This window comes from Rhinolophus sinicus, linkage group LG09, assembly GCF_036562045.2.
Source record: "Rhinolophus sinicus isolate RSC01 linkage group LG09, ASM3656204v1, whole genome shotgun sequence".
Taxonomy (NCBI): domain Eukaryota; kingdom Metazoa; phylum Chordata; class Mammalia; order Chiroptera; family Rhinolophidae; genus Rhinolophus; species Rhinolophus sinicus.
The window spans coordinates 40748014-40760637 of NC_133758.1; the positions used below are offsets into that span (position 1 = coordinate 40748014).

A 12624-nucleotide genomic window follows, 5' to 3' on the forward strand; every position below is an offset into this window, starting at 1 on the left:
ACCCAGTGCACACAATATCTGCGGAGGTGGGTGACCCAAAGGACTTCAGGAACTACAGGAAGTGGTGCCACTAAGGGATGTGCCCTGAATCCGTGTGGTTACTAAGCACACAGTGACAAGTGATGATCAGAGGCCTCTGCATCCAGGCCCCCACTTTTCTCTGGGACTCCCCCCCCCGCTTCCTTGCTGATCGTCCTCTCTCAGGGACATATGTACAGGTGTCCATGAACCCCATTAAACTCTTTCTAAAATTCTCTATGTATAAAAATAGATGAACTCTCTACAACAGAAAATTTTGAATGCGCACAAGTTCATCTTTCTGAAATGACAACTAGGACACCAAAAAGCACTGCAATTACTCCTCCGGCCAACCTGCCTCTAGCTATCAAAAACCCAGCTCTCCTTACACCTGTCCCTATTCAAGAGCCTTCCCCTTTCCTCTGAAATAAAACTCATCTCCGTAACTGAGTATTCAGCGTGCTACGCCATCATGCCGACCCAGCTCAAGGGCCATCTCCAGGACGGCCACCTGCTACCACTGCAAGAATGGGAGTCCTGACCACTCCTGCTACCCGGGAACGCAGCTACCTTGGGCTGTAACTCTCCTTCTTTTCTGGAAGTTGGGTGTTGACTCTAGTAATCTCTGAACAACCAAGTCACTTGTCACACAGAGGTGTGTGAACAAGCTGGCATGTAGAAGGGTGTGGCTTGCTGCTGACCCAATGCCAAGTGAAAAAGCCCAACTCCGTCTCGCCAGGGGTTCAAAAGCAGGAAGTGGGGCCAGATGCAGACAGACTTGTGAACAGGGAGGAAAAGCAGTGGGGGAGGGACGTGAGGCCTAATCACCAGAGTAGCATACACAGACTCTGTGCCACGGCCACACAGGCCCCAGGGATCCCTCCATTCTGGGGGTATTCTGCTTAGAAAAAAGGCACAAGTGGCAACACAAAGACCACAGAATGAGGGACATGGCTTCTGCAAAGGAAGTGAACCAAGGTACATCTTCCAGACTTGTCCTTGGAGGTACCCGCCCCTCCCTTCACATGTGCCCCAACAGGGCTGCAGGGATCCTCCAGGCAGGGCAGCGTCCTCCGTGTACCTACATGTAGGCCAGATCCACTGTCACTCTTAACCTTACCACTTTGCTGCTCTAAGGGTACAATGCTGAATGTCAATTCACCCCTTCTTGCTTCCCTGTCCCCAAGACCTTTACTTTGGCAATGGAAATTGGCAAGAGTCCAGCGTAACTAGGGGCAAAATGCAGCACCTAATGGAGGGGGCATTGTTTTTCTTTGCTGCTCCAATTTTAGTTTACTACTATTTAAAATTAAAACAACGCAGCAAATTATCTGTTTAGTGTACCATAGCATTAGCTCCACCAAAACAAACAGCTCTGCTCCCAACGATCTCAGCAGACCTTGCCAAATTTCCAAACTGCTTCTTGACCGTGTAGGGCGCAGGACAATTGTGAACAGAATTAACAACTACAGTTTTATTGACCAGCCACCAAGAGCCACACCTCTGCCAGGGACTTCATGTTCCATTCTTATTTTAATGCTGCAATACCCCAAAAGGGCAGGAATCATTATTCCCATTCAGTGGATGAGGATGCTGAGGCTCAGAGAAGTTAAACAAGTTGCCCCAAAGGTGCCGCTAAGTGGCAGAAGCTGACTCCAAAGCTGGTGTTTCTTCTCTTGAATCTGTTCACCCAATTTGTTGAGAAGGAGGCTGAGCAGCAGGGGTGCCCGAAAGGAGGAACTGACACCAAAACTAGGCTTTGGAGAGAGCTGTAGTTATTGGGAAAATTTTCCACAACTTGGGCCCCAAACCAGGGTTCTGTTGGCCTGCCCCAGAGGTTATCACATGAAAATCAGCATTCTGGCTGGATGAGAAGGCGCTGGCTAGCCAAAACTATAGCACAGTATTTCTTTGTACTTTAACATAGTGACCTTGATTGACTCTAGCCCATAGGTCTGAAATGGATGAGGCCCTAGCATTTTTGTTCTCTTGAGGTTAACTAATACACAGTGGAAGATTTGGGGCAGGAAGAAGAATCAAATTTTATAGTACTTAACAGAGTTCTTTGTTTTTCTTAAGTGGTACAGCGACGGTAGAGTTTTCTGTTCATTTTAAGAGTCTTGACTTAAAGTGACAAATGAACTAATAAAACGAAACTAATAAAACTCATACATACAGACAACAGAATGGTGGTTACCAGAGGGTAAGGGGGTGGGAGAAAGGAGAAATGGGGGTCAAATATATGGTAACAGATGGAAACTAGACTTTTGGTGGTGAGCACACAATAGAGTATACAGATATTGAATAATAATGTTGGACACCTTAATTTATAAAAATTTTTTAACCAATGTTACCTTAAAAAAAATCAATTTTAAAAAAAAAAAAAACCAACTCTCAACTTAGAATTAGAAAACATTGGTTTCAAAATTCCAGTCCTGCCACGTAGTAAGTACTTGACCATGGAGTAGTCACTTAGTACCTTATGGTCTTGACTTTCTAATCTATAAAATAGCTACCACGTTGCCTTTTACAATGACTTGATAAAATAAGATATATGAAATCACTTTGTAAATTGTAAAGCTCTAAGCAAGTAAGTAGAACTTATATTATCATATATTCATTTTGTAATGGATAAATTGAACCCCTCAATTACCCACATAATTTCCTGGAACATTTGTAATCTCATCTTCCTTCTTCACTACTCTCTCTCACAAGCAAAATTTATTCGACTCAATAAGACATAATACTTCATTGAGAATTCGCTTTCAACATCAGATCAACCATTTAAACCCTAACATGCCAAGTTTTGTCATAAGCAAAAAACTATAGACTTTGCCTTTCTTCCAGTCCTTCACATTTCCCCCCTCTGTCCCTTCCTAAAATAATCAAAGTAAACATTTTGCTTTATAAATCATTGGGTCAATGAATAAAGTGCTTTAAAATAAAAATCAATGTGTTAGGCACATAGAAATCTTTGGCATTCTCGAATATTTTATTAGTCTCTTCTTGAATCGCCTGTCATTTATTTATCATGAAATGTAACTTAAAGTACACCCGGCATTTAAATCAGGGACAGGACTAGGCCATTTAATGCCACACATTATTACACTGTTCCAAGTCCTAAACTTCTAGCATTTGCATGTTCTGTTTTATAAGCTTTTGTCTTTGTGACTACATGTGCAGCAATAAACCCCAAACCACATTAATGATAAGCCTGTTAAATATAATTATCCAAATGCAATTATCCAAAATGCTAACACAAACAAAAAGGAGGGGGTGGACTAAGGAACTCTGATTGAATGTATGTTCTTGGAGGCTTTTAAAAACTAAACAAAAATAAAAATACATTACAGTTTGTAAAGAAGAGTAAGGGCTAATAAATGATTGTATGATTCCTACATGTAATACTAGGCAGTCTGTTTGAGCCCCACAGTATCTGTGAAAAGTTTGGTTTTTAAATTGTATGTCTAATGAAACTTGAGGGGGTCAGACATTTTTTTGAAGTGCAAAAATCGGTGATGGTGACCCTTGAGGGAAATTCACAAAATTATGTCAAGTAACAGATTCTTATAAAAAGTCTGGTTTTCAACACTCTTCCTCTGATGGCAACGTTTTGCACAGCCCCTCAAGGGGAGAATTGAACAAAAACATATGTGGTGTAGCCCTTGGTACACGTGCTGGTAAAACAGCTCTCTGCAAGAAGGAAAGAAAAAAAAAAGCCCTGGCTTAAAAAGTTGGCTGATTCCTATGGTGTAAATACTCCCACCACGTCAGATTTCAGGCCCATAGGACTACTGGGTTTAGCAGAAACCCAGCTTAGAAGTCAGAGAAACCAGGTGCAAATTCTAGCTCTAGATTCCAGTTATGAGGCCTCGGGCAAGTTTCATTAACCCTTCCAAGCCTCAATCTCTGTAGCTGTAAAATGTGTATAATCCCCAGGGGAACAGCGGTTACAATGGTGTCCAGGGGGTGCCACGGCTGCCTCACATGGAATACAAGGAATGTAAAACTGACAGGATCGGTGTGGGTTTCCGCCAGGGGAGAAGGTATTGGCGGGTCCAAACAGAAACCATGAGCCTCCAGAAGGCAAGGAAAGTGATGGTAGGCCAAAAGGGACCTGGGACCATGCTCACCTCCGGGGTATAGAGCAATGGACTGGGGTAGAGGGTCACACACTTTTTTTGTACGGAGCCAGAGAATGAATAGTTTAGGCTTTTCAGGCCATGTGGTCTCTGCCGCAACTACTCAATTTTGTCCTTAGAGCACAAGAGCAGCCAAAGACAATACAGAAATGAACAGGCGGGGCTGTTTCCCAGAAAATGTTATTTATAAACAGCCAGTGGGCAGATTTCCCTATAGGCCGCAGTCTGCAGACCCCTGGGCTAGGGGAAAGGGTGATGATGAGAAGATCATGGATTAGAACCTGGTCACAAAGTAAGTGATGGAGCCAGAGCAACAAACACAATTCCTGGGGGTACCAGGCTCATGCTCCTATTCCACCACAATCTAAACACAAGGCATGTAAGCACCAGAGGCAAAAGAGAGGCAACAAAGATGACGCAGAATGTGGTATAGCTGAGAAGAGAGGAAGCAGGCCTGGGGCTGGGCAGGACTGAGTACTGTAGCACAGGAGTCTGTCTACCATTCACTGTCCTTTGGGCCTTCAGACAGAGATCCTTCCTGAATGACAGAAAAGCAGAAACCAAAATAAGGAATCTACAGGGTGAGTAGTGCCTTTACAGGTCATTTAGGCCACCTTCTGCCCAGTTCAAGTGAAGCCAGTTTGACAAGCAATTCTGAGCCTGACACACTCTGGTATCAGAATGCATAGCTTGGAACCCAGCTCCCACATATAGGCTGAGAGATCCTGGGAAAGTCACTTAACCTCTCTGTGCTTCAGAATGGGTGTGACAAAGTAGTGCTGTCTGAGGGTTATTATAAATATGAACTCCCCATACAGTACTTAGAATAATGTCTGGGACATGTTTGTTAGATAAAAGTACTGTGTCAAGGCATTGAGTTAGGTCCCACAGGGGAGGGCCTGAAGTGTCACTGCCCTCGTGGGGGCTCAAACAAGAAGCTCCCCTCTAACCAAGCATCCATCACTGGAATCAATGGCCTATTTGCGTACAGTCTCCCAACAGACAAGGACCATGTCTATGTCTCCCATGACTAGCACAGTAGCGCTCTCAAATTTGATATTCATTACCATGTTTCCCAGAAAATAAGACCTCACTGGACAATCAGTTCTACTGTGTCTTTTGGAGCAAAAATTAATATAAGACCCGGTATTATATTATATTATATTATATTATATTATATTATATTATATTATACTGGGTCTTATATTATAGTAAAATAAGACCGGGTCTTATATTAATTTTTTCTCCAGAAGACGCATTAAAGCTGATGGTCCGGCTAGGTCTTATTTTCGGGGAGTTTAATATTTGTTGAATAAATGACACAAGGCCTTAAGTCGCAATACTGGAATTTCCCCACAACAAACCTGACAGATAACAAAGCACTTACTCTGTGACCTTGGATTTGTGCCCTTCCATGTCTACAAAAGTATTTTGTTTACATTCATTATTGTCCAGCTTCAGCTTTAGGTGTACAGTGCAGTGATCAAGCATCTACATCATCCCTGAGGTGGTCTCCCTAATAACACAAGTGTCCATCGGATACTCTACAAAATTTTTACATTATTGGGGGGGGGAAAAAGTACTTTGTTTACAAATGTAAAGTTTTATAAACAAAGGTTTACCTGAAGGCCCTTCAGCAACAGAGAAGGTTACTACAGATCATTTCTGAAATGCGGGTGGTGGTGGTTAGGGACTGATCGCCGCACTGGGCAGTCGCTTCCTGCTTGGATGGCCTCCTAAAGCTGTCTGTCCAGTTGTGACACCTCCACTGCCAGAGGGAGCACAGCTGAAGGTGTTTTTAAGTTCTCCCTTACACTGAAGGAAACCCATTCATTCATTCATTAGCGCACGTCCTGCCAACTGAACCCACATGGAACAAACTTAACACCACGTCTGCATCTGATTCTAAGGTTAGGTTATCCAAGCATCTGATTCTAGGTTAGGTTATCCAAATATCCCCAAGCTAAATGCGCCCCAGCCTCTGCAGCAGGCCACAGTTCTAAGACTCTTAGAGCACTCAAACTGGAAGAGCTGTAGTTTCCCTGGCCCAACTCTTTAATTCCATAAGGAAACTGAGGCTGGGCAGGGGGTGAGGCAACCTGTCCAGGGTTACTAGCCATGGCAGGGGCAGGCCCAGAATCCACGGTTGCCAAGTGCCAGTTTGGCATTCCTGATTCACATCACATCACCTCACCCAGCCTCACCTACCTTTCCATCCCAGTGTGTTCCAAAGGCTACCTGCCCTTGACCTTCTCTCTACCTAACAACTCTCCTTCCAATGGAAAAACGTCCAGGCAGGCAGAGCTTCCCGGGACAGCTCTGTGGACACAGTGCAGAGCCATGCTGCAGCTTCCCCCGCCATTCCTGGAGGGTAAAAGGTCACACTTGAACTTGCTGCCCTCTCTGGGTACTTGCCAGGAGTGAGCAGGCTTCCGATCTATTTCCCCTTCTGAGTGTACTCATGCCATGACGGGCTTTGTGACTGCAAAGAGGAGGGCAGCAGGTGAACCTCAGACGGCTCACCTCAGGCCCTGGCAGAGCACTGCATCCGCCAACCCCTGGGGAGTGTTCATGCCAACCACAGCCTGGCCTGGCCTGGGACTGCAGCTTTGGCTTCCATAATTCATGGTGCTGGAAAGATGGCTCAATAATAACTTGGGTTTGCTTACTGCTGAGGAGTTCAAAGTGTTTTACGGACTTCTGAAATGCAGATGGGTTAGGTGGCTTACAGCTGGAGCACACAGAGCGGTGACTTGCCTGCAGTCATGAAGCAAGATGGTGACAAAGTTAGCAAATGTTTTATTCCCCTCTCTCTCTGGTTGTCGATCCCCTAGTCTCCCCTAGTCGGCACATATTTTTCTTTTCAGTAAAAACCAAGACTACAGTTACAGCACGAGCCCAGGTTTCACCCAAGAGGGGCAACGTAGAGGGAGTAGTTAGAAGATCCAAGGCTGCAAAGCAGTGGGGTATGAAGTGAGTCTGAACTCTGTCCCAATGTTGACAGGGCTCTCTGAGCCCTGGTTTCCTTGACCTTACAGTAGTAACAATGAAAGTCCCCCTAAAGTTTGCTCCCTCAAAAGCCCATTTGCATCCCAGGGAACCAGTTAGAAATGCAGAATCAAGGTCCCTCCCAGACCTGCAGGATCAAAATCTCCCTTTTCTGGAGATCCCCAGGTGACTCTAAACATATTTACATTTGAGAAGCCCAGATTATGTATAAAGCATTTATTATTACATTCCCACGCATAATCAGCCCTCAATAATAAATGTTAAGTGCAATTACCACTTGAAAGAGCCCAAGACACAGGCCAAGGCTCTCAAGAGGAAACAGACTCAGAAAAGCTGATTAACTTGCCCTGGGTCATGCAGTGGCATCAGAATTTGAACCCAAGACTTGGGGTTCTTCTGCAATACACGACCTCCTTCAATTTAATACCTACCTCTCCACAAGGCACAGCGCTAACTCAGTTATTCTCAGAATCAAAACCCTCATGGTTATTTTAAAGTAATACCCTAGTCACCATTAACCCCTCTGGTGAGTAGTAGCCTAGACTATGTGCTTCTGGGTGTCTGTCTGCTATTCTTAAGATCTAGGAAGTGGGGTAACCCAGGACTGCTGCCAGCTGCTGCCTGAGATGAAATTTTTAAAGTGAAAGGAAACCTTAAAACACACTTTATAAATTTACAGTCCTTTTCACCCATTAACACCTTCCTCATTCAGTGCTTACTGCCCAAGCAGAGAAATAAGACAGGGTGGCAAGCTAGAAGGCATCTTTTTGACTTCTCACGTCTGACTCCTAGCCTGAGAGCAAACCTCAGCGTGCTGGCTTCCCAGGGCTGGAGTCCCTGCTTCTCAGCCCATCATCCTGGGTTCCCCAAACACTACAATGGAGACTGGCAAGTAGCAGCAAAGCTGAGGCTATACTGGGCCTGTGAAAGAATAGCCATGAGGATTAAATGGGATGTCAAATATCCAGCCCAGAGCACAGAGACTGTGTGATTAGTCCATCGATATATCTGTGCCAGGCCTGGGCACAAAAATTTTCCTCTGTGTTGTATTTCAAAGTTTGGAAGTCAAAGCAGTATTTGTGATTGGTTTCACAAGTGTTCAGATGTAAGTAACAAAAAAGAACAGGTTTCCAGATTTCAGATGGGATAATTCTGATTTTTATACACCTGTACCAAACCTGATACATGAAATCTCAAGTTCATTAAAAAAGGCAGATTTCAGATAACACTATAGCAATGCTTTCCAAACTTCTATTTGTATATGAATCAACCAGGATCTTGTTAAAATGCAGATCTGGACTCATGTAATCTAGAGTGAGGCTTGAGAGTTTGCATTTCTAACAGCTCCAGTGAAGCTGAAGAGCCAAGAGCCCACGCTTTTGAGCAGCAAGGTTCTGTAGAAGTCCTTAAATCACAAGAAACAAATCCAAGAAAAGCATAATTTGATTTTAAAATGACATGCCAGAAGAACATCCATGAAGAAGCATATGAACCACCCAGGCTGGCAGGGTTTCTTCATGGGAGGCACACCAACAAAGCAAATGGCACTCTTTGGGCTGGCCCTGACCTTTCTTCAAATGAGTTTGTACTTTATATCAAGCTTTGTCTCGGTAGGTGAAAGTACTCTTTAGTGATGGTAAAAGCAGCATGCTTCTGACAAAATTCTTGAAAGCAGGGCAGTGTAGGGAACAAAGCATCCTAGGATATTTCAAGTTCACTGCCACTCCAACAGCTTGTAGGCCAAGATAGCTTTTTCAAGCCCTTTCTTAAATCAAGGTTTACCCATTTAGCTCCTCTCTGTACATTAAATTTGATGCTGTTTCTGTGGATAGCTGTAATTTTTTTAAAAAATGCCTATCAAGTTGCCAGTGATGGAAAATTCCAAAGTAGCAAGATGAATGTGATTGTCAGGTAAGGAAGCACCTTATATTGACTAACTCATCTTAATGTGTGTGTTGCGGGGAGAGATCAATAAAACATCTAAGAGCTTCAAATTGATAGGATCAGAGATTAAATTCTGACTACTCGTTGGATCAGAAACACTAACACAGACCATCCTCCATATTCCCTTAAATGAGATTCTCAGAGACAAAGTGTGAGGTAATCTGATCTCCAGCTGCTCTTAGCACAGGAACACATCTATCTATGGAGACACAGTCCAGCCTTGCACACTGGCTTAGAATAACATGTATGTTTATTACAATGCCTGTCATGACCCTCTGGACTAGCTGCGCTTATGCTCAGCCTGTAGACATGAGCCAGTGAGTGATGTCAAGCGGTAACACTGAGCTGCCCAGAAACTGCTGAGTGCGCACCACTTACCCTGAATGGAAGGGATTTCCCTCCTGTGTACTCCTGGGCTAATGGGGAGATGTCTTTAACAAGAAATGCCAGGGCCAGGCTGTCACCTGTGCCCTCACTAACTCATCCATATAATCACAAAGCTGCTTCCCCCACTCCACACCCCTGCCTTCAGCCTACGTGCCGCTACATACTGAGTAGGGCCATGATTTCACCCACTTGGGAAGAAAGAGACTCAGCAAACTTCTGGATGAGCCTGGCTTGTTCTTTCCTATTTGTCCCTTCGGGGAGGAAGTTAAGTTTTCCAATAAGCCACCTTCTTACTTAGGCCAGAGCAAGCCTGAGCTTTCAGAAGAGCATTACAGGAGGGAGGAAGGAACAGAAAATGTTCTCCCTTCTCATCTTGAGGCCTGAAAATGTTAGCAAGGTCCCAACCAGAAGGGGAAACTAAGGCCCCAGGAGGTTAGATTAGCTGAGCAAAGGTGGAGTCAGTGCTTTAACTGACTGCATAGGAGGCCTTATTAACTCATAAAGGAGAACAGATACTCCCTCTCCCAGGCAACAGGCCTGCATTCCCCAACCCCCTACTCTGATCCTCTTCCAATCTCCAGTCCCACTGACTGACAAATCTAACTAACTGTCCCTTGAACATATGGTGACAAGCTTCAGCTATTTCCTGAATAAGCCTATTTCCAATACTTAATGTTTTTGCTAAGATGCGAATACCTGCAGATAACGTAAACTAGCAAGTACAACAAGCTTTTAACTAACTAGCAAATTCATCTTGGAATGGAAAAAAGAATCCTCAAGCCCTATCCCCGCACCGCCCCCCCCCCCCGCCCCTCCACCCCCAAGGCCCGGTTCAAGGGAATGTAAGAAGGACTTTAAATTTTTTTAGGAAAGTAAAAGGAAAACGCCAAGTTTTCCTGAGACACAGGAATACTTGAGCGTATGCGGGAATTTCTCAGGAGGGATTCACCGCGTCTGCGACAAGTTCAGGCTCACACGTGCGACTGAGACGTGAAGGCCGGACCCACTGCTCGACTCTGCCCCTCCAAGTCTCGCCTGGGATGGGGAGAGCATGTCTCCGGGTTTGAACTGGGTTTCTGGAAGTTCGAGATCGCTTTGCGATGGGAGGGTTTAGTGCTGCTTTTTAATGATCTCCCGCAACTCCTAACTCCGGACCCACTGTATGAAGGTGGTGCTTCTGCTCTGCGAGTGCTGGGCTGGGCACACACGTGTGAACACATACTCTCTGGGGACTCTCCCTCTTTCGAGTGCCCTTGTGGTTTGGAATTCGGGCCAGAAGCCCGGAGATCCCGCAGGGCGCGGGAAAGTGGGAGCAACCCGTATCCCGCAGCAAAGAGCACGCGGGAAGGGACGCGGGGTTAGACGCGCGTAGTGTCCTGGATACTCACCGGGATCTCTGCAGTTGCTCGAAGGCGCTGGTGCTGCCCCCCTGGCCCGGCTGCTCCAGGGTGCAGTAGTTTTGCGAGGTCTGCCTGGAGAAGGCGATGGGCAGGATTCCCTGAGTGAACGAGTTGAGGCGGCCCCGACTGCCGCTCGCACTCCCGGGAGTCCCAGAGCCCAGGAAGGCGGTTGCCGGCACCTGCACGCTGGTAAAAGCATCGTCCTCCTCCAACTCCTCTTGCCCGTCGGATAGCTGCAGATGAGCGCAGGCAGCGAGAGGCGCCGGCCGGGGCGACTGCAACTGCTCCCCCGACGCCCGGCCCGCGCCCAGAGGGCTTGCGAACCCCCGGGTCACCCCGAGTCCCGGAACAGACGCGTGGCCGCCGGGAGCCAGGGGCGGCAGCGGTGAGGGCTGCGGGAGGCAGGATCCTGCTGCCAACGCCGCCGCCGCCGTGCCCGCCGCCACGAGCGCGTTGCAGCCTCCCCGCTCGGCAACGGCGAGCATGCTGAGCCGAGTCCTCCCGCCGCAGGCGCTGCCCGCGCCCGACTTGGCCGCGCCGCTCTCCTCGCCGCCGCCCCACTCCTCGTCCTGCAGCGGCGGCCGGCCGTCCAGCGAGATGTTGGTGAGGAAGGAGAGAGCAGCCTGGCGGCGCCGCGGGTCCATGCGCGGCTTCCTGGGGGGCTCCGGCGGCGGCTGAGCCGGCGCAGTGGCCGCGGTTTGAGTCTGCTGCGGCCGCTGCTGCAATCCGTTGGTGCCCGCGGCGTCGGTGCCGCCGCCGCCGCTGCTGCTACTGCTGCAGGCGGCTGTGCTGGGGGTGGCTGCAGCCGCCGCCATTGTGTCCGTCTGCGGCGATATTTCTGCGATACCCCAACAAGCGAGCGGCGCCCGAGTGCTAAGCCGCGGGCGCGAGCGCCAGCGACCCGGGCTGGGCAGGGCGCTGGGCGCTGGCGGCGTGCGCGGCGGCCCAGCCCCCCCGCGGGCGGGCCATACTCGCCCCTCGGTGCTGGGGCGGGGGTCGCCGCCGCCCCGGCCCACGCGCTCGGCTCGTTTGCTCGCTCTCTAGCTGACGGGCTGGCTGGCTGTCCGCAGGCTGGCTGCCTACTTGTCCCGGCGCTGGCCCTCCCTGCCCCAGCGTTCTCCCGCGGCCGGCCTGGGTGTCCGTATTTATAGGTGCGCGCGCCCCGCGCTCGCGCTCCGGAGCGCTCTTTGCAATAACACAGTATCACGTGTGGGGAATGAAACCTGGGAGGAAAACAAAGCCGCAGGCGGCGTCCGCAGAGGCAGACGGCGGGAGGCGAGGGGCCGGAGAAGAAGGAAGAGGAGGAAGGGAAAGTCGAGCGGGTGGCGGGGCGGGGGATCCGCCGGGAGGTCCTGGTCGCCCGAGCTTCCTGCGGGGAGAGTTGGTGGCTCCCGGGGCGCACCGTACCCAGGGGCAAGAGGCGAGCACGTTTACCCCGCGCGCTCAGACTGGAAGTTGGGGGGTGCGAGCAGAACCTCTTGAGTCACCGTGTGATGATGTTGTCCCAGAAGAGTTGTGGGTCTGCGGGATAGTTATTTGGATCAACGCCTAGATTTGGCCCTCGAGCTTGTTAACTGGACGCCGCGCTGCTGTTGGACCCTGAGAAATAAGTGCTTATTACTGGTTACACGGGTAGGTCAACAGCCCCTTACATGGACTTACAACAGTCCCATCTTAAAGCTGTCGCTAACCATTGAGGTTGTGTCTCATTCATTCTCAGGTTG

General features: G+C 48.3%; 1 protein-coding gene across 2 annotated transcripts in view; it reads right to left on the bottom strand.

The window, feature by feature from the left end:
• Positions 1-12084, bottom strand: part of CABLES1 (Cdk5 and Abl enzyme substrate 1) — a 108588-nt gene extending 96504 nt beyond the window's left edge. Inside the window, exon 1 of one of the 2 annotated variants that reach the window (XM_019741223.2) lies at positions 10889-12084. In XM_019741223.2, the coding sequence (XP_019596782.2) occupies positions 10889-11715 (827 nt within the window). In that variant the 5' untranslated portion in view covers positions 11716-12084. The remainder of the gene's footprint in view (positions 1-10888) is intronic. The other variant, XM_019741224.2, reaches the window with a different exon arrangement.
• Between the last annotated feature and the right edge of the window lie 540 nt (positions 12085-12624).